General features: G+C 37.8%; 2 protein-coding genes across 3 annotated transcripts in view; one reads left to right on the top strand and one right to left on the bottom strand.

The window, feature by feature from the left end:
- Positions 1–231: 231 nt before the first annotated feature.
- On the top strand, positions 232–5561 carry LOC306857466 (DDB1- and CUL4-associated factor 7). 2 transcript variants are annotated; one of them, XM_079397424.1, is made up of 7 exons: positions 232–747; positions 1067–1225; positions 1768–1879; positions 2472–2590; positions 2682–2891; positions 3129–3246; positions 4631–5561. In XM_079397424.1, the coding sequence occupies exons 1-7, from the start codon at positions 610–612 to the stop codon at positions 4801–4803; spliced, it is 1029 nt and encodes a 342-aa protein (XP_079253550.1). In that variant the 5' UTR covers positions 232–609; the 3' UTR covers positions 4804–5561. The 2 variants fall into 2 exon arrangements, with proteins under 2 accessions (XP_079253550.1, XP_079253549.1); XM_079397423.1 differs by having other exon boundaries at positions 245–747; positions 4628–5561.
- A 756-nt stretch (positions 5562–6317) lies between these two features.
- LOC306853172 (voltage-gated inwardly rectifying potassium channel KCNH6-like) overlaps positions 6318–22725 on the bottom strand; it is a 37324-nt gene continuing 20916 nt past the window's right edge. The window contains exons 7-16 of the mRNA XM_079390380.1: positions 16929–17354; positions 12065–12482; positions 11145–11344; positions 10618–10870; positions 9711–9904; positions 9489–9585; positions 9109–9402; positions 8720–8903; positions 8428–8626; positions 6318–7600 (exon numbers count right to left, since the gene is read on the bottom strand). Of these exons, the coding sequence (XP_079246506.1) occupies positions 7316–7600; positions 8428–8626; positions 8720–8903; positions 9109–9402; positions 9489–9585; positions 9711–9904; positions 10618–10870; positions 11145–11344; positions 12065–12482; positions 16929–17354 (2550 nt within the window). The 3' untranslated portion in view covers positions 6318–7315. The remainder of the gene's footprint in view (positions 7601–8427; positions 8627–8719; positions 8904–9108; positions 9403–9488; positions 9586–9710; positions 9905–10617; positions 10871–11144; positions 11345–12064; positions 12483–16928; positions 17355–22725) is intronic.

The following is a 22725-nucleotide window of genomic DNA, read 5'->3' as shown; positions in this document are numbered from 1 at the left end:
GTCTTCAGGATTCTAGATCGTGTTCTGTTCTGTTTTGTTTTTTTGTTTGTTTTTTTTACTAATTCTTATCTATATCTTGAGCCGCCGTTGATATCTATCGTCCAGTTTGTTGCTTTTCAAGGCTAAATGTAATTGCTGAAAAATTATGAAACTCTGCCCAACATGATGTGAATGTGAAATGACCAAGTAGCAACATAAATCTATAAATAACCTCAGCAGCCCCCATTTTCTGTCGAGGACTTTTATTTTGAAAAACGCACATCCTCAGACCAAATGCGCCGTTGAGCGGTCGGGCCTATTTGGGGCTTTCTAAAGTTAGAATTAAAACCATTGGGACTAAGCAAAAACATGGGCCTTTAGCTACACGCAGTCTAGAGTATTTGATGGTGATCTGTGCGCTTCACTAAGCAGGGTTTGGGTCGTCGCAGCTCGTCGTTTTCGCGGCCGTTGCGGAGGGGATTGTTATGACATTCTCTTTGTCTCGCGCTGCACAAACACAAGACCATCTTTCTCGCTGAAAGAGCCTTTTTCAGCCATCGCTGCCAATCTAGGTATTGTTAACGACCCAATTCTAACTGATTGTCACCGGTCCGATCGAGGGATTGAAACATGTCGTTGCACGGTAAACGAAAAGAGATCTACAAATACGAGGCGCCATGGACCGTCTATGCCATGAACTGGAGCGTCAGACCAGACAAGCGCTTTCGCCTGGCGCTCGGCAGCTTCGTCGAGGAATACAACAACAAGGTAAACAGCTGCGTGACACCAAGACATCCAGGATGGCTCTGTGTTATGTCTCGACTTTGTTTTGTGTTGCTGTCCTATAGAGGAGCATGCTTGAAAACATGTAGAGTAACGCGTTAGATGCAGATGAACGAGAGCTAATAGAGTGTTGGTCATAGATGGCACCCATAGAGTTTGAGAACGCTCTCAGATAAATAGTGTGGTGCTTGACCTATTTGTATCTTGCTTGTGGATAAACGTATGACAGCTGTCAGAACTCCTCATCTTTATGGATGCAGTAGATGGACATTGTTGCATCAGCTGGTTGTTTTGTGATGTTCAGGTCCAGCTGGTGGGTCTTGAGGAGGAGAGCTCAGAGTTTGTATGCAGGAACACCTTCGATCATCCCTACCCAACCACCAAGATCATGTGGATCCCTGACACCAAGGGCGTCTATCCAGACCTGCTGGCCACCAGCGGAGACTATCTGCGCATTTGGAGGGTATGTACACTTTCTGTTACACATTCATGCTTGACTGCACTGCGCAAGCCAACTTGAGATGAAAATTGAACTTATTTAATCATTAATGCATGTTCCTGGTCTTGCTGTGAGCATGCATTGGTGCATTACAAAAAAATCTAAATGTATAAATTTTGTTCAAATGTAATAACTTCGTTAAATGCTTAATATGCTGTTCCTCTGATGTGGTTTTCCTTTTCCACTGATGCCGTATATTAACCAATAGTAAAATAGCTAGACATTTTCATGGCATTTTCTCAGTCTGGCTTGATTGAATCCATCTGTAATTAATTTCATGGAGAAATGTCTCTATATTTCAGGTAAATGTGCACTTAACAATAGTTCACAATAAGACCAGGAATGTGTGTTAAGGAAGTTAATAGAGTACATTTTGATGTAACTTGAAATGATCAGGGACTCGTTAGCTTTAATACTGTGACAGAACTGTAGAAACATGCAAACTGTGTGCATATATATATATATATATATATGAAGTAAGTGAACTGTATGTATCTTGTTGTCAGGTGAATGACACCGAGACCCGTCTGGAGTGTCTCCTGAATAATAACAAGAACTCTGATTTCTGTGCACCTCTGACATCTTTTGACTGGAATGAAGTGGATCCCAATCTTCTGGGTGAGAGCCCACAATTGTGTGGCATTGTTGTGACCATTAAATAAAGCTATTTAAAATAATTTGTGTTAATTGAAATAAAGCAATAATAAATATGGAAAACATATATTTAAAAAAAATGAAACAAAATGTATTTAAAAAAAACATATATGTGATAAATGCTTAAAATATATAATTTAAATAAAAAATCCTTGCTCTTAAAAAAATTAGAAATGTCACTTTTTCATTTTGGCAACTAAATGGACTCCAGTCTTCTGGGAGTTTTTTGGCAGTGTTGATGGCGATTGTTAACTAAAACTATTAGAAATATTTTTTTGTAAATTTAAAAAAAAAAAAAAAAATTAGGAAAGTTGTCTTGGCAACTAACTGGTAAGTTTAAGTTGAAATGCTAAAATTACTAAAACTGTCAGTAAAAAGAACCATAAAATTAAAACTGATCATGTAAAAATTGAAGCTAATTTAAAATAGTAGTAGTATAGAAGCATATTGCTAAAATAGCACTTGTTTAGGAGAAAAATGTATGTTTTAACACATTTGTATGTTTGCCACTCAAAAGATGGTCAGGGTTTCATGTATGTGTGTTTTGTGTTTTTAGGCACTTCTAGTATTGATACCACCTGCACGATCTGGGGTTTAGAGACAGGACAGGTCCTAGGAAGGGTCAACCTGGTGTCAGGCCACGTCAAAACACAGCTAATTGCTCATGACAAGGAGGTGAGGAAAAACTCGCCACAATTGCTTCAGATTCTTCAGAATTGTGTAGTTCGTAGCATTCTCTGTATAAATGTTTTTCATTGGCTTTCAGGTGTATGACATCGCATTCAGCCGTGCGGGTGGCGGTCGCGATATGTTTGCGTCTGTGGGAGCAGACGGGTCTGTGCGCATGTTTGATCTGCGACACCTGGAGCACAGCACCATCATCTATGAGGACCCTCAACATCACCCGCTGCTGCGCCTGTGCTGGAACAAACAGGACCCCAACTACTTGGCCACTATGGCTATGGATGGCATGGAGGTCTCTCACTAAGTCCCTCTTACTGTATTAACATAGTTTACATTTAGTCATTTGGCAGACGCTTTTATCCAAAGCGACTTACAATTGGGGAATACAAGAAGAGGCAATTAGACAGAGGAAGTGCTCGTAACACCAAGTCTCAGTCATTGTTCAAATAAGTACAAGCTAGCAAGGGAAGTTGTCTCCATCTTTTCTCATGTCCCTCATTTTTGCCATCCAATGTTTTATTTTTGTCAGGTGGTGATTTTGGATGTTCGTGTGCCATGCACACCTGTGGCTCGTCTCAATAATCATCGTGCCTGTGTGAACGGCATCGCATGGGCGCCCCACTCCTCCTGTCACATATGTACAGCAGGTAAGAATCCAGCCCGGTTGCATACACATGCACAAACACACAACGTGTGCGTGTGTGTATGTGTATATATATATATATAGTGATGAGTTTTTGGCTCAAGGTCTGCATTTAAATTCACACCAGAGGAGTTCAGCTGGGATCAGGACTTGGCTTTCTGCAGACCAGTCAAGTTCTTCCACACTGGCTGAATCAATCATGTCTTTTTGAACCGTGCCTTATACACAGAGGCACTGTCATGTTAGAATAGAAAAGGGTCCTGTCTAAACTGTTGCTATAAAATTAGAAGGACACAATTCCCTAGAATATCATTATATGCTTTAACATTAAGATTTGTACTCATAGAAATGACTAAAGTAGTCAAACATGTTCATTAGAAGGGGGAGACCCAATACTTTTGGCAGTATAGTGTGTGTATATATATATATGGGGTATTGTTTTTCAGGGAAATCAATGCTTTTACTTACCAAGAATGCATTAAATTTGATCAAATAAACTTTTTGTTCATCAAAGAAATTTGCACAAAATGTATAAATTTTTGGGGTTTTTTTTTACACAACATTAAACAGAACTGTTTTAAATTGTTTTTGATAATAAAAAATGGTTCTTGAGCAACAAATGAGAATATTAGAATAATTTCTGAAGGATCATGACACATTTCCATTTGTTAACATTATGTAACTACATTAGGTTACATGAGCTAACAAAAAAAGAGCTAAAAAGTTATTCTAAGGCATTTTTTAAGTTTAGTAAATATGTGACCCTAGACCACAAAACCAGTCATAAGGGTCAATTTGTAGAGTTATACATCATCCGAATGCTGAATAAATAAGCTTTCCATTGATGTATGGTTTGTCAGGAAAAATATTTGGCGGAGATACAACTATTTGAAAATCTGGAATCTGAGGGTGCAGAAAATCTAAATAATGAGCCTTTAAAGTTATCAAGTTCTTAGAAATGCATATTACTAATCAAAAATTAAGTTTTGATATTTACACTTGGCAATTTACAAAATATCTTCATGGAACATGATCTTTACTTAATATCTTAATGATTTTTGGCATAAAATAAAAATCAATAATTTTGACCCATGCAATGTATTGTTGGCTATTGCTACAAATAAACCTGTGCTACTTATGACTGGTTTTGTGGGCCAGGGTAACATATTCAATTGAGCATTTACTAATATATTATATAAATCAAACATTAACTTACACATAAACATGCATTAAATAGTTTACATATGCAGTCGTTTTGAATTCTTAAATGGTCCAGCTGCGTGAGTTCTGTTTTCGTTTGGTCAGTATTAAACTATAGCAGCAGTGACCGTGCCGTTTCATACAAGTCTTCTTTACTTGGCCCCCTTTTCTTTTAAATCCCACTGTAGCGGACGATCACCAGGCTCTGATCTGGGATATCCAGCAGATGCCACGGGCCATCGAGGACCCCATCCTGGCTTACACGGCTGAGGGAGAGATCAATAACGTGCAGTGGGCCTCCACTCAGCCCGACTGGATTGCCATTTGCTACAACAACTGTCTGGAGATTCTGCGGGTGTAGAGCCAAGGCTTAAAGTGCCTCTGTGCCTCCTACAGGCAGCATTGCTGGAAGAGAGTCTTTCATGAAGCAGAGACTTGTTTTCTAAAGTTCCTGAGGTCTGGAGGCTTCAAGCAGGAAACTGTATGAACGGGCCAATAGGAACAACAGTCTGAACAATGTGTTTGTAACTTTCGTCTGCGAGAATGAAGACTTGTGAATGAGTATCTGTGTTTCTGCACAATATATTATATTTGTCTGTTTTCCTACTTGCCGGTGTCCCAAAGTCCTCACAATGGGATCTTAATCACAACTGTAATTACTATGATTGTATGGCCATTTGTGTAAGGAATGATAAATCTGTTTGACCGGTAAAAAACATGTTTGAAAACTAGGATCAGAAAGATGTCTACTTGCCAACATGGACAATATAAAACTACCATTTTATTAAGATGTAATTATTTACTTCAAAGATTAATACAATTTTAAAGGTCCTCTAAACTTCAGATCCAGTTTTTTCATTTCAGAAAGGTGCCATTTTTTTGTATCCTTGGAAATTGTTAAATACCGGATAGTATGGAGATAAAATGGTTGACGTCACCGCAAAACATTCATAATTGTTCCTCAGACATGCTCACGACTCGCATAGCGGTTAGTTGCGCTGTTGAAATCAATGTTTGAGTGGGCAATGTCTTTTTCATTTAAAGATGCATTATTGAGAGTTCCCGTAATATTTTTCCCCATGTTATTTTTCATTAAAAAGAAGTTTGTGACCCCTTTCAGCATGCTTGTGGTCGAAGTGAAATGTGTACTGTATACATATATAAATATTATGTGCAAGGTAGGACAAAAGTGTCACTTTTCCAGAATAACTTTGCATTGCGAGTCATTTGGTCGGTCCATGAAACTGTTCTGTTGTTACACAAATATGATGTAGTAGTAAAGCCACACTTTTCGGTTGAATCAAAAGTGAATTTGCAAGGCTGTGGGATCCTCATCCTCACCTCACACTCTTAGATGGAGTGTGTGTTTAAATGTAAGTAGTTCTGTGTGTGTCCAGCCAGGATGCTTTTCTGTTAATAAACTCACTTAATAAACTCTTGTTCTTTCATATAGCTTTCTAGTCATGTAAAAGCCAGTCAACTAATTTTAATGGATGTACAATGTATCAAGGTAAAACTGGTTATTGGCAGATATTAGAGATTGTTATTGGTTAGAAATTGGATATTTAATTCTGCATGCTCATTTCCTTTATTTCGGTGTTCTGATTAAATTTGCCATCATCTAATGCTCACTACCAAGTACAATTTCGCACATTTCTAAATTAATAGCCGTTTTTATACTACATATTTTAATATTAGCTAGTTATCATTTATAACAGATGCTATCGCTGAAAAATTCTATAATAGTATATAAAAATACTAAAATAACATTGCTTATAACATTAAAATAATTATTAGCTTGTTAGTATTGAGCATTTTAATATCAGTGCATCCCTAGTAAAAGTAAAAAATTATGAAAAAGAGACCAAGAATATTGAGTTTCCAGTGCAACATTAGTACTGCTTTATAAATAATATTTAATCTAAAAAATAATAATAATTGTGTGCTTTTGGAAACCTTAATAGTCCAATAAAGGTTTCCAATCATTTTACATACATTCATCTGCTTACATTGCAGAGGTAAAACAAACTACACTGATTTCAGCTCAAAAAGTGATTTACAAAAAAAGTCCTTCACTTTCTCCAATCAGAACGTCAAGATTGAGTCGTCTTCTCTTTCAAATTCAGTGATCACATTTCCAAAAGGTCACACACACACACAGTCACACCACCCATCAGGAGTTATGAAGTGGTTAAATAACCACTTCAGTATGAAATATCATTTCATAACCCTGAATTCATGCCTATTTGGTAACTATGAATCCAAATATACAAAGCTTCATTTTTGTGCCAGTCATTATGTCATTTGATGTAGTAGTCTAATTATATACTATTTATAATAGTATATAATTAGAAAATCTATACACTGAAAATAAAATTTTGCACATTTGCAATATCAGTACACACAAGTAATTCATTATACACTGAAAGCCCAATGTATACTGTATGTGTCATTTCCTCAGACAATCCAACCTCCGAATCTCAGCGGATGTAAGAAGACAAGATGAGGTTTAGTATGTAATGACAAATCTCAAACAGACAGACAAAAATGTACAATTATTACATGATTACAGGTGATCATAATGTAGAATCTCTGACTTTGTCTTTATTGCCCACTGTGCTTCTCTTCATATTCAATAACACAAAAGTCGAGAGGTGTTACCAAAAAGAGGAAAAAATCCTGCTCTGAATGAGAAGGGATATGAGACAAAACACCTCAGAGATTCAGAGAAATCTACAGTCACCGGTTTCTCTACTGGACGTCCTTTTAACTAAGTAACATGAATACATTTATTGCAGATGTGCAATATTGAGCTGTTTGAAAAGGGAAAGCACATATGCGTCTCGGAAAGGACAGTAGTCTGTTTTTGGCCTCTAGCTTCCAGGTAAGACTGGATCGGACACGTGCCTCTGGATTTCTGCCGATCCCTCCAGCGTGCTCGGACTCTCCAGACTGTCTGGGAGCGAAGGGAAGCGCAGGCTTCTACACAGCAGTCCGGGGGGCTGTTGATGAGGCTCTCTGGGGGGATTCAGTCCTGTGGGCACAGCCAGCTCTGTCTCTGGGGACATGGACATGGTGTCATTGGAGGCAACTGTTAGATGGATCCCACTGGACAAAGAGTCTGGAGACTTCTCCTTGAAGCTGTCCAAGTCAGAGCTCTGTGGATAAAACAGGTCCGGTTCAATATAGACATGCAACATGCTCACTACAAAGATTCATCTAGACTGCTGATAATGAAAAAAAACAGAGATCAGTCTTTGTTGGTGACAATAACTATATTACCGATGTCAGTTTACTCGTCGCCATCTTGGTAACACTAGTCATGCAAGTACAGCAAGCAGTGTCGGCCCAGATCCGGCCCACATCTGGCCCGCTTGGATTTCACACGGGCCAGATGTGGGCCGGATCTGGGCCAAAACTATGTTGCTGTCTGGAAAAGCTCCTATCTACTTGGAAATCTCCCCAAAAAAATCTTCTCTACAAAACTCTTTTTTGTTCAGCAGGGGTTTTCATAGTGGGGTCTCTAGACTCCCAGGGGCCTGCAAGAAAGTGCTAGGGGATCTGCAGGAAATTTGAGATGATTATTTTTGTAATGTGTGTTTTTTTTCACAGCTTTATTAAATGTGTGTGATGTAATTTATTAAATGTTATTTATTGTTATTTGTTTATTAAAAAACAAATCTAAAAGTTTTTTTTGTTTATTGTTATAGTTATTTTTTGTCAAAAATCATGAAATTATGCATATAATATAATATAATATCATATAATATAATATACTTCTAAGTATATTTACCCTTCAGGTTTATAAATCTTTTTGTTGTTCTTCTCGTTATTTCCCTACAGCGGCTAATGGACCAGAAGTCCCGCATTCACAGAAAATGGATTATTTCGGCATCGAAAAATAAGGTGGATATTGCTTCTGGAATTATCTACTGTTCATCAATGTAACCAGCGTTCTTCTCTCATTGTTTACATGATAACCTACCTTTCCAGGTGATGAACTGTCATTGATCTGTAAAGATGGCATAGTGCTGTGCGTTGCTGAGGTGTACAGGCTGGTGGGATGAGCGGGGTGGACCAGCGGTTCAGGGGAAACAGCGCTGTAGGCAGGGGGTACAGGTGCCATCTGCCTCTGCAGCAACTGCAGGATCACATTTATATCAGCTGTCATCCTGGTCTCCAGTCTTTACAGAGAAAGAGAGAGAAAGAGTGTATTTGTACAACAACTGCAGACTTTGCCATTAAAAGCTTGTTTTTTTGTCCTCTGGAAATCAGACCTGTTGAGTTGCGACTGCAGCAGCTCCAGACGCGCCTGCAGCTGACTCGGTCTGTCCTGAACACAGGGACTGTGATGGTGGTAGCAGGCCTGCACTGCAGAGGAACGTCTCTGACTCTCTGAGTACTGACTGGCCCTGCGATCGGGCAAATAGCCGCATAACCCCGACACGTTCAGAGGAGCCGCTGTATGGATGAAGAATGTTATTCATATGGATGAAGAACATTATTTATCTTTTTAGCACCACTCACTGGACATTTCACTTAGCTGCTGCGAAATGTCCAAGCAATGTAATACCCTTTTTGCAAAGGTGTATATTTTTTATGAACTTGGGCTGATATTATATTCAGCCTACAATGATTCAGGAAGCACCAAACCTAATCTTGCTACCTGTGTACGGATGTGTCACTCCCAGTGGTCCTCCCATGGCAGAAGCTGTGCTGTTGCCGGAGGGCATGAGGCTGACTGCAGAAGGGGAGTATTCTTGCATCTCTGTCCCTGGCGAGTACATTTCCCCTTGGCCAGATACCAAGGGCTTCATGTCCTCCTCACTGGACAAGGAAGCAGCACTAGTATTGCTGCATAATTCATCCCAGTGTGAGAGCCGTATTGCCCCCTGGTGATTGCCCACAGGTGAACAGGACTGGACTGGGTAAGTGTCCATCCCATCTCGGTCCATCCCATCTTAGTGATGTAAGAGAGAAGAGAGAGATCAGAATAGTATGTTGTATAATTTTTGTGGCCGTCCTAGACTAGATTGGCACACTTACCAGGTCGATTTCGCTGTAAGGGGTTCCTCCGATGTCTGGGACGGCGGTACCCACAGTCTGAGTCCTCGCTTGGGGTTGCATGCATGATTCTGTCTGCCTGATACACACAAGCTTCAGTAACTCACATAATTACAGAAAACATGTACAGAAACAAATAATAACTCACTATTGTCAGAAACACACATTTATTTCCTCTGTATTGTGTGAGTTTGAGTGGCTTACATCTCGAAGGTTGAATGTGATCTCTAGGTTACTCCAGAAGCTGTCGGAGAAATCGGGGTACATGTCCAACACTTCCAGCAGGTCGTCTCTGAGGATCTTGTGCAGGTCACAGTACGTCAGAGCCCTCACGTCCGCATTTGATTTCCCCGGCCTGGCATATAGACTAATGTGCTCCCCAAAAATATCATTCTTATCTACAGTGGCAACAGAAAGAGAGGCAGGAGTTGGAATGGAGGAGATGAGGAGAAATATAGAAAGAATAACATCACATTTGGGTGCCAAATAGGCTTCGTGTAATGCGGAGTATTAATACAACATTCAAAAGAGTTCAACCACTAAGGGGCACTATAAAGCTGCACTTTAGTGTACAGCTGCTACTGTATTTTTGGGGCCTTACACTGCTGACAGGATGGACCACCCTAGATAACAGTCAGGAGCAGCGGCATGAAAGAAATCATTAATACTTTTATTTAACAAGGATGCATCAAATTGATCACAAGTGACAAGCATATATAATATTACATATCTTATCATATTTTATCTTTATAATTCTACAGCTAATTTCTATTTGAACTAAATGCTGTTGATTTTAATTTTCTATTCATCGATTGCTGAGTATAAGAAACTCCTTTCAAATACACAAAAAAATCTTATCGACCCCAAACAATTAAACAGTGGTGTAGCTGAAATAAATTAACAGAGCAAAAAGCAAGATACAGTTACATCAGCTTTCTGAGCAAAACAATTAATGTGAAGTATCAAGCTCAAATCACTAATAAAATCTCTATGCATTTACTAAAGTTTAGACAGCAATTTTTAGCTTTCAAGCTGGAGTGGGCTGAAATAAATAAAAGGTGGGGAGAGAAAATAAAAAAATAAAACAGACAGAACTAGAAAGTAGTCAAACCTAAAATGGCCACGACCACATCCTCTCTGAGGATCTCTATGGAGCCGCGGGAGATGAAATACAGCGCGGTTAATACATCTCCATTGTGCACCAGAGTGTCACCGGGTGGGGCATGAGTGGTCTTAAAACGCATAGCCAGAGCCCGCAGACAGCCCTTGCTCGCCCCCCGGAATGCCTTACAGTTCTGCAGCAGACTGCGGTTCAGATGCAGACAGATGTCAGCTTGCAGACACTCCGGAAAACCCTTCAACACCTGTAGCAGGACATATGAGAAAACGACAACATTATGCAACATTAAAGATGTACAATATTTTTCACATTTGAATTAAACCCCAGAAATTGACTAAGGGTTAAAAAGTTGCATTTTAAGTATAAATCAAAACATTAAAAAAATGTGGTGCTTTATAACACATATGTGGGGTCTGGAAGCCCTCTCACTATACTTTGAACATTATATAGGGTAGTGTATAAAAGTACATGTATTACTTCAGATATATTTAAAGTTTATGTGTGTGTTTGTAACTCACAGCGTTCATGTCAATGCCGTTAGTGTAGGACCAGGCATGCTGGAAGTACTCTTCTAGTCGTTGTCGAAGTCCTCCTGGGATCTGATGGAACCTGATGAACTCTTTCACACGTAGCATCTGAGTGTGATAGCGAGCTGTGCCTGAATACAACCTCTGAATTATAGCTGACACATTGCCAAAGATACTGGCATACATCAGGGCTGGAAAGAAAGAAAGAACAAAGATTATCATCAGCCAAGAGCATGGTGTAAACAAAATATGTTTTTAATAATACAGTTTTTGAATAAAATCTCTTATGCTCACCAAAGCTGCATTTATTTGATCAAAATACAGTAAAAACAGTAATATTGACAAATATGATTACAACATAAAAGAACTGATCTATTTAAGGTTTATTTTAATATGTAATTTATTATTGTGATGCAAAGCTGAATTTTCAGCAGCCATTACTCCAGTATCCAGTGTCACATGATCCTTTATAAATTACTAATATACTGATTTGCAGCTCAAGAAACATTTCTCATTATTATCAGTTGAAAAGATCAAGATTCTTTGATGAATATAAAGTTCAAAAGAATTTATTTGAAATATAATTTTTTTGTAATATTATAAAGGACATTACTGTCACTTTTGATGAATTTAATGTGCCCTTGGTGAATTAAATAATAATTTCTATTACAAAAACTTCAAAAAAACTTACTCCAAACTTTTAAACAGTAGCATACAGTATGTCAATAGTAGCTGAGAAAATATGACAAATGAAAATAAAAATTAAAATGTAAAATCAATCAAATTTGTAATCAAATCTTAATGACTCCAGACCTTTGTGCAGTAATGTATATTAATGTTTAAGTTGTTGAAGTTCCCAGTGAAGCCTTAGTTGTCATGCCTAATATAGATAATGAATGTAGTGCACTTACAGCCAATGAGCATGACACAAATGGAAAAAATCTTCTCAGGGTTGGTGTTGGGAGAGACGTTTCCAAATCCCACGCTGGTCAAACTACTGAAGGTGAAGTACAATGCAGTTACATATTTATCCTTGATGGAGGGGCCGGAAAAGGAATCGCTGTCATTGTAGCGTTTGCCAATCTGGTCAGCCAAGTTGTCCAGCCAGCCAATCTTCATGCCTCCAATACGGGCAGAGCTGGTGCGCTCCACGTTGCCAATGGCATACCAGATGCATGCCAGCCAGTGAGCGATGAGGGCAAAGGTGCACATGAGGAGGAAGAGCACTGCCGCGCCGTACTCAGAGTAACGGTCCAGTTTCCTCGCTACTCGCACCAATCGCAGCAGCCGTGCAGTCTTTAGAAGACCAATCAGAGTTGTGGTTTGAGGCTGGAAGGACAAGTTTGAGAGGATTAATTAGTTTGCATTTTTATTTAGTCTGCATGATTGCGACAGAATGATATTTATGACCTCCTTCCATGGTACACAAAAGGGGAATCTCTGAAGAAGCCCGTCCACCTTACATGTAATAAAACTGAACAAGAACTTGAGCTGTCAAGTTTAAAAAACATCAAAAACTCATGTTAAATAGACTTCTGAAGTGACTGCATGGCTTTATGTGAGGAACAAATCACTATTAACCAATCATTTTTCCTCTAGTGACCTGTGAACTGCAGTCATTGAGTCAGTAAGTTGAATGGATCAGTATGATTCAGAATAAATCATTCAGAACAGTGTTGTAAACAAACGATTAATTAAAAAAGATTCGACTCAAAAGATTCAAGACTTAAATTTTGATTTGTTCCTCATACAAATCTATCATATGATTTAAAGGGATAGTTCACCCAAAAAAAGAAAATTCTGTCATCAATTAATAATCATTTACTGCAAGAATTTCTTCCTTCTGATGAACAAAAATCAAAACAGTTAATGGTCCCAATTGGACTTCCATATAATTTTTTTCCATACTATGGAAGTCAGTGGGGACCATCAACCTTCTCTTCATTCTATTCTTCAAAAGATCTTTTATTTTCCACAGAAGAAAGAAACTCATATAGGTTTAAAACAGCTTGAAGGTGAGTAAATGGTGATAGAATTTTCATTAACAGGTGAACTATCCCTTTAAGAAGCCTTATAATTAAGTTCACAAGATACTTTCTTGAAACCGCTCTGTGTTAATAATTGGAATCTTTTCTGGGAGCGTCCTGGCCTTTTCCGTGCTGATGGCCTGCACCCCAGCAGAGTCGGAGCAGAACTCCTGTCGGACAACATCTCCAGGATGCTACGCTCCATCTGACTAGTAAGCCAACTCTCAAATAACTACTATGATGACTTTTGTTCTACCCACTTAAAAGATAGAAGTACTTGTGTTGTCCAATCTATACAGACTGTGTCTGTTCCCCGAATAGCGAGGTCAAAATATAAATTTAATGCAGGATCTAGAAAAAATCTGATTGTGATTAAACCAGAAAAACGCAAAATAAATTAACAAAAACAATTTTTAAAGCTTGGGCTCCCAAACATTAGATCACTCGCACCCAAACCAGTTATTGTAAATGAAATGATCACAGATAATAATTTTGATGTACTCTGCCTGACTGAAACCTGGCTGAAACCAAATGAATATTTTGGTTTAAATGAGTCTACTCCACCAAGCTACTGTTCGTGGCGGCGGTGTTGCAACAATATATAGTGATATTCTCAATGTTACTCAGAAAACAGGATACAGGAGGTTTAACGCATTCGAAATACTTCTGCTTAATGTTACACTGTTAGATATGCAAAATAAATCTCTCCTGTCTCTTGCTCTGGCTACTGTGTATAGACCGCCAGGGCCATATACAGATTTCCTAAAAGAATTTGCAATATTACTGATATTAATTATATGGCTCCGTGTTATCGTCCGGGCAGAACTATTGTTCCAGCCACCAAAGACAGATTCACAAATAACCTGCCTGATTTATCTCAACTGCTCTGTGTACCCATAAATACACATGAACTAGACGAAATGACTAGCAACATGGGCATCTTCTCTAATATATTAGAAGCAAATTGAAAAAGGTTAGAGAAAAACGTACTGCGCCATGGTACAACAGTTATACCCATTCTCTCAAGAAAGAAACTCGTAATCTTGAGCGCAAATGGAGAAAAACTAACTTGGAAGTTTTTAGAATTGCGTGGAAAAACAGTATGTCCAGCTATAGACAGGCTCTAAACGCTGCCAGGGCAGAGCATATCCGCAAAATCATGGATAATAACCAAAACAATCCCAGGTTTTTATTTAGCACAGTGGCTAGATTAACAAATAAACACATGCCACCCAATCTAAATATTCCCTCACAGTTTAATAGTAATGACTTTATGAATTTCTTTACTGATAAAATAGATAACATCAGAAATACAATATCAAATGTAGATTCTACTGTGTGTAGTATTTCAGCTTCATTCATCGCACCCAAAGAAAAACTGCAGTGCTTTACAACTATATATAGGACAGGAAGAGCTAAATAAACTTATCAGTGCATCTAAACTAACAACATGTTTATTAGATCTTGTACCCACTAAACTACTGAAAGAGTTGTTACCTGTAGCAGAAGAACCGCTTCTCAATATTATTAACTCATCGTTATCTTTAGGTCACGTCCCAAAACCATTCAAGCTGGTGGTTATTAAGCCTCTTATTAAGAAACCACAACTAGATTCTAATGAAGTGGCAAATTACAGACCCATTTCAAATCTTCCGTTTATGTCTAAAATTTTAGAAAAAGTTGTGTTGTGCTCCTTCTTGCAAAAAAATGATCTCTATGAAGAATTTCAGTCAGGTTTCAGGCCTCACCATAGTACAGAAACTGCACTTGTTAAAATTACAAATGACTTGCTTCTTGCTTCAGACCAAGGCTGCATCTCATTGCTATTATTACTTGAGCTTAGTGCTGCATTCGACACTATAGACCATGACACACTCATAGATCGATTACAAAACTATACTGGTATTCAAGGGCAGGCTTAAAGATGGTTTAGATCCTACCTGTCCGATCGCTACCACTTTGTTCATTTAAATGGGGAGTCATCTCAATTATCACCTGTAAAGTATGGAGTACCACAAGGATCTGTCCTAGGTCCTCTGCTATTTTCAATATACATGTTGCCCCTTGGTAATATTATTAGAAAATACAGGATTAGTTTTCATTGTTATTCTGATGATACTCAACTATATATCTCAACAAGACCAGATGAAACTTCTAAACTATCTAAGCTAACTGATTGTGTAAAAAATTTAAAAGTTTGGATGACCAATAATTTCCTCCTATTAAATTCAGTAACTTCAGTTACTTATTGGACCAAAAACTGTACACAAAATCTCTTGGATTACAATTCGCAACTAGACGGATGCACTGTTACGTCCTCTAAAGTCAAAAATCTGGGTGTTATATTAGACAGAAGCTTGTCCTTTGGAAATCATATTTCCCGTGTTACAAAAACAGCATTCTTCCATCTTAAAAACATTGCCAAGCATCGAAACAGAAAAGCTAGTTCATGCATTCATGACCTCTACAGTCTCTGCACTGGCTACCTATTAAGTTCCGTATCATTTACAAAATATTATTACTTGCCTATAAGGCCCTAAATGGTTTAGCTCCTGCGTACCTACCTCGTCTTCTACCACGCTACAATCCAACCCTCTCCCTAAGGTTGCAAAGCTCTGGACTTTTGGTAGTACCTAGGATAGCAAAGTCCACTAAAGGAGGTAGAGCTTTTTCACATTTGGCTCCCAAACTCTGGAATAGCCTTCCTGATAACGTTCAGACACACTTTCTCTGTTTAAATCTAGATTAAAGACACATCTCTTTAGCCAAGCATTCACATAATGCATCTTATAATCTTGTACTGCAGTTATATCTGATCAAATGTACATTATTATTATTCTTTAGCTTGGGTTGAACAAATAATTTTTGCTTAGATGGAACAGCAGCTATGCTAATTATGTCTCTATTTGTTTCTCTGTTTCTGCCACGGGATTAACCTCTGTGCGAACCTACAGTATGGTGAATGACGTCAAAAATACCGTTCCAAGATGGCGGCAGCATCTACGTGCCTGGAGCGGTCAAACAGGGCGTCTATATATGCCTATGGTTGCCACTATAGGTGTCACTTTTGCAGTGTTCAAAATAGCTGTTTCCCTGGAAACAGCTTTATACAAAGCAGCACTGCACTGCTTTAAATGAAATCGACCAATGCATATTATAAGAAAATGAAAGTGTTTTTTGACCTCGCATGCATGTCAACCTGTTGTTGGGGACTCCCAAAAACAAAATATTATCCTTTCATAACCCATAATAGGGGCACTTTAAAATGTATCCATTTTGTGTTTTGTGGACAAAAGATATAAAAAAATAAATAATACTTCCAGTATGTTTACTTCTAAACTGATCTCTTTATACATTACATAATTATATACTTTCACACTATATAAAAGAAAAATAAATTACTATAATCGGACTCTGTTTTTCATGAGATAAAATGGCAGATCAAATCACATACTTTTGTAATCATTAAGTAGTAAGAACCATTGTAAAGGCTGTTTTTCTATATAGTCCAACCCTATTTTGTGGAAGTGACCTTCACCTTTACTGTATACATCATTAATATAGCAGTATCTACAGGTCGATATAACAAGCGTAATCAACATTATTACACTGCAATCAATATTCTAGACGATTCATTGACTATTCTAAATGGTTCTTCTAAAATTAGAAAGTTTAACAATTGTACACTCTGTTCTAGCTGTGCATTTGAAACATAATATTGATTAAATTAGCATGTCACAACCCTCACCTCATCTGAACCTGATCTGAAAATGAGCAAGTCGAAGGGAATGGCAGCCACAATGTCTATGAGGAACCAGCCCTTGAAGTAGTGCTGAGCGATGCGAGTGGGATTGCTGACCACCTCGTCGTTGTGGTTGACGTAAGTGGTCCTGAAATTGATGAGGATGTCGATTATGAACATGACATCCACCACCAGGTCCACTACATTGAGGGGGTTGCAGGTGTAGCCGCAGGTGCGCCTCCTCTCGTCCTCCTGCTCGTTGAGGAGGAAGGCGGCCGAGTATGGCGTGAAGACGGCCGTGTAGAGCACCAGGAGCAGGATGATCCAGTCCCATACTGCCTTGAACGGGCTATAGTGGAGGATGGTCCACTTGTGGATGCGTGGAGCTTGAAGCTTGTACTCAGGAAGCACATCTGCTCCGAGTGACAGTACCTGGGGAGAGAATGAAAGAGAGAGGTTAATGAACCACACAATCAGAGGACGTCAAGGGGTGTTTTTAATTGAAATTCGATATATATCAAGGTTAGCATGGACCGTTCCTCGACAGTTTTGCTTGCAGGTATTATAACTACACCATCTGGACAGGGTTGTTATTGTTAAAGGTATAGTTCACCCAAAAATGAAAATTTGATGTTTATCTGCTTACCCAAAGGGCATCCAAGATGTAGTTGACTTTGTTTCTTCAGTAGAACACAAACAAAGATTTTTTAACTCAATGTCAGTTGGACATTGCGGTGGATCAGAGATAAAAAATTATATAAATACTGTTCAGTTTCTTGCACAGCCCAATTGTTTCGTGTCTTAAGACCTCAATGTATCGTCACGAGCCGCAGGATTTAATTTGGTTTTGTCTGCATGTATTTTTTGGACTCTCAAAGCCGTGGGTCCCATTGACTGCCATTATATGACTGACAGACTGCAACAGTTTGAGTTAAAACATCTTTGTTTGTGTTCTACATCAAATTAAAATTTTTGGGTGAACTATCCCTTTAACAACAACTTAAACTATTTAAAATGTTTTTTGCTAATTGAAACAAAGCTGAAATAAAATGTTAGATTAGAAATACAAAAAAAAAATAGAAATGGTGTTGAACAAAGTTTTAGTTGACACTAAAGTTACTAAATTAAAATGTACACTTAAGCTGAAATAAAAAATAAATTTAAATAGTAATATTTAAAAAAATCTAATAAACATGACAAAAGTACATAACATAATTACAAAAAAAATAATATTAAAATGAAATTTGTGGATACATAAATTGCATATTATTTCATTATATTATAGTTGACGTTTTCAAGTAGCTGATTTTATTTGAAGGGCTCTTAAAAGCATGACATTAGTGACAATTGCTATGTTTCCATTCACCTATTTTTTTGCAAATTTTGGGATATTGCATAAAAAGCACTGGATGGAAGTGCCGAAATGCACATAAATAGCAACTTTTTGGAAACATAGCTAGTGCTGTGAATGCAGACTTACCTACTACAATGATTCAGTCCCCAAAACAAATGCAGTTATACAAACAAACATGCCCACTATTTGGTTAAGTCTATGAGCGACAGTACAAAATGTCAGAAGATACCTCAATAGACCCAAACAAACACACACAATGCACACCAGATGATATCTTGATGGCATTTTAATATGGCAAGAAATAGACATTTCCCTGAATGCTCTGAACTGTATTGTCATATCCCTTTTCAACCCGCACAAGCTTTAGAGATGTACAGACTCTGTGTGAAATGCAGACATCTGTTCATCTTTCATGCTTTGCTCTTCAGTGCTTAAGTCTCCTCTTCACATGTGCCATTATTAAAAGGAAGGGCAGCAGCCACGTCCTACAGACCAGATCAAATTTTAAAGGGCACGGAGTGAAGAAATGTGCCACAGGGGGACACTGCTTGAAGTGATGCAACGCTATAGGAAAAAGAACCAAACCAAATGAAGAGTCTGTCATTATTTATTCTCCTTCCAAACCTGTATGCTGTAATTTCATTCATAAAACCGAAAGAAGAATTAACTAAACACACAATAAAAATACCATAATAATAGACCATATGACTTGTGTGTTTCTCAAGTGTGAAAAACAGAGGAAAAATTAAAGGTAACCTATGCAACTTTTGGCGCTCTATAGCGGTTAATAAATAAAACTGCATGTGTCCTGCAGAAGAACATTGCAGCTGGAGCTACTTCTCTCTGTTTATGGATGAGTCACACAGACACTGTCCTGACAGATTTACATTAGTCGGAGTATAAACACTCAGAGGAGTACAGTAGTAATTTAGAATAACACAGATTGGAGATGGATTCCTGATTCAGTTAGCATGGCACCTATGGCACAGGTTTGACGTCATGATGTTGGGTTAAAAGACACTCAAAAAACAATGAGACGTTTGATGTTATTGACATCCACCCTTCACCATTCACAGTCAACTATGAATTCACACACTCTCAGACATTAATAGCTAGAATTTGTATTGTGTTACTGAGAGGCTCTGCAATGGGGTCTGGATCAGCTTCCTCTGTCACGTCATTGCAGCTTTCCATTATCTCCCTCTACTCTGATCAAAGATCAATCACTGGCCATGGTACTTTAAAACAAAGGATCCAAAGGGGGGTTTCCGCTCCACTGTACCATCTGTCTAATAAAGAGCCAAACGCCCCCCCAAAAAATACATGACCAAATAAACAAAACCAAAATGTAAGACATTATGCAATTTTATGTTTAACACGTCAACAAGCATGCAGCAAGCAGTGGGCTATATATTTATCTATCCACTGAACTATTTCACACTGAGACCTATTTTCTGCTTGAGCTTTTCCCCAATAGAAAATCACTCCTTTAATACATCATTAGCATCCCATGATTACTGCTCACACAGACAACCATGGCAACCACTGGCTGCCACGGAAACTACAAGTTGATCGTTGAACATCAGTCGTGTGGAAAAAGTTGGTCGATCTGAAAGAGTTCTTTTGGGATGGAAAACAACTATTTTATAAGCAAAACAGTAAAGAGCAGCACATGACTATAACATTGCCATGGTATTCAAATATATGTTCAAATAATAATAATAAAATCTCAAACCTAGTATTGCACCCGATAAACGAGTATGCACTTAGCATTACTTGCTTGTCAGTCTTCCTTTTTCTTTTATACAAATTTCAGCACACATGCAAATCACAGCCTTATGCAGTTTGACTGTCAAGTGATGTGACGAGGCATGATGCATTTGTCTAATTTCAGACTGTATGAATGTAATTCAGGGTTTGTACTTTTCTTCAACATTTCAGAGCACAGAATTGCCTTTGTTTAAGTAACTTAATTTAAGCAAATAACAGCTCTGAATAGAGTGTTAATGTAATTTACCTATTTACCTGCCACCACTTACCAACTATTCAAGCTGCCATCACAGAAATGTATAATAAATGATTCTGTCTATTAGCCATCATTTGAAATTATGTGAGAAAACACTTCTGCATGTACACATTCATCAAATATTTCTGAATACAACATTAATGTGCATCCTGTATAAATTGCAGTTTGTACTGACCGGTACGACAATGAGAGGCTCCTTGTCCATGTTCTCCAAGGTACTCACAACATCCACAGAAAAACTGTTTCTTCAGAAACAGAAGCAAGTCCACAGACTCTACCTAAAAACAGACACTTCAACGCCGTCATCTTTACCACACACATACTGAACAAACACACCGGATCTAAAGTAGGAAAGAAAGCAGTACAGGATAGATGGATGATGCCAGCTTTCTGAAGCCAAGGGAACAAAAAATCTGGATTGCTGAACAAACAGGCTTAAATGCCTAAATGCACCAATTTACAGAAAAAATCGACACGAAAGGGAGTGGTGAGGGAGGGTGTGGAACATTTCCAACAGGTCAACCAAATGAGACCTAAAAAGGCTGAAAGAGTATCTCATACTGATTAGTTGTCAAAGTACGGCATGAGAGGTTACTGCTGTTGCCCTTGCCTGTTAATTTGAGAATATAGAGAAGAATTGTGTTCAAGATTAACGCATCCACAGGTGCATGGAGCGAAAATACATTTGAAAATCCACAGTTGCTGAAGATCTATCAAAAATATATAAATATTTATTTTAGACAAACATGTTATGTTGAAAAAAAAGTGAAATTATTTTTGTCATTGTTAACTAAAACTGCTTTTGTTCATTTATAAAATCTGAAATAAAATCTAATCCAACCACATCTAATATTTATATTTTGTAAATATTAGATGAAATACTGACAGAAAATGACCAATTTTGCCATGCTGCCCAGTTGGAATACTAAAATGACTAAAACGAAGACCAAAACAAAAACTAACAAAACTTAAATTAAAATTAAAACTTAAAAATAAAAGCTTATTCAAAATGTTAATAAATACTATAATGTACTATAATAATGTGCGATATGCAATAGGTTCAAACAGGCCAGTGAGTAAGCATTTCAACCCTAAGCTTTTTTCAGTTTTCCATCAACTAAATATATTTGTGGTTTAGTTTTAATTCCGTTTGTGGACAGCATCTGTCGTGGATTTTCCATAAATAATTTGAAATTATTCGTGCTTTTTCATGTTTTTTATTTTAAAAATGTGCTTCAGAATCACCAAAAAGGCAGATATCATATGAAAATGTAGCAATATCAAGCTAATTTATGTCAGTATGCCAGCCTTTACGAATACCATTGCTCTGCATAGTATCTAAAATTGTATTGTATTGTGATTGAAAAATGTACCTTATACAATTTTAGAAGCCAAACTATTAGTTGTGATAAAATTAAAACAGATTCTCTCACACCCTGAACAGATGATTGACTATAGATCTACAACTTTTTATATGAACCTCTACCTTTATATGAGTCCTGTGCTCTTGTACACAGAAAGGGTTCAAAATGTGTTCTAGCTCTTAAAGACAGCCAGGAAGACATGCAGGTCTCTAACAACAAGCAGATACATGATGGTCATTACTTAAAATAAACCCCAACATGTGATCAGGACTCTGACGCAAAGGCCAAGGGTCTGTTTGGCCTTAATGACCATCAGCGTCTGCCTGTACACTATCCTGCTATACATATGGCTTCTTACCAAATAAATAAACCAGCAAAAACTATTAATTAACTATTGAGGTATAATTAGTTTATTATTTTATATGTACAGCTATGTTGGGTACAGGTTTTTAGGATAAGCGGTCAATTATGCAGTGTTGCCATTATTCAGCAGTATTTAACTGATGAATATCAAGACTGACCAATCAGAATTGAGCATCTAGCGAGAGTTTCGTCACCGTTGAGTAGTCACCAATTTATTAATGTGATTTTCATTGACTGTGCCCACCACTGCTCAGATATTTAACTTTTAGTTAAAAAGCATTTTACATTTTGTACTGAATAGCATCTATGAGTATTTGCCCCTAACACAAACAAGATGCTTTGTGTCGCTCTTTATGGTGCAAACAGTATCTACCACTATTTACACACAGTGTAAACAACATCTACCTTTTTACACCGCCTAAATAGCTGTTGCCAAAAGTTGTAAGTTGTTCAGAAAGTCATATCTGTCATTATCATGCCACAGATACACATGATAGATTATGGTGGGGACTTTCCATAGACTTCTACTGTTTTTATACAGAGCTACTAATATTTCCTGCACGCTAACTCTTCCCCTGCATGCCACATAAATCTTGATATCCATTCAGACATTATTTTATGTTTATTAATCTTTTTTCAACTTCACAAGCAGCATTGGCAAGTGATTTCAGATTTTGCTATCAGTTGGGAGGCATC

This window comes from Barbus barbus (assembly GCF_936440315.1).
Source record: "Barbus barbus genome assembly, chromosome: 3".
In the NCBI taxonomy this organism is placed as follows: domain Eukaryota; kingdom Metazoa; phylum Chordata; class Actinopteri; order Cypriniformes; family Cyprinidae; genus Barbus; species Barbus barbus.
Note: the sequence above shows the minus strand (reverse complement) of the source record. Positions and strands in the feature narration are given on the sequence as shown.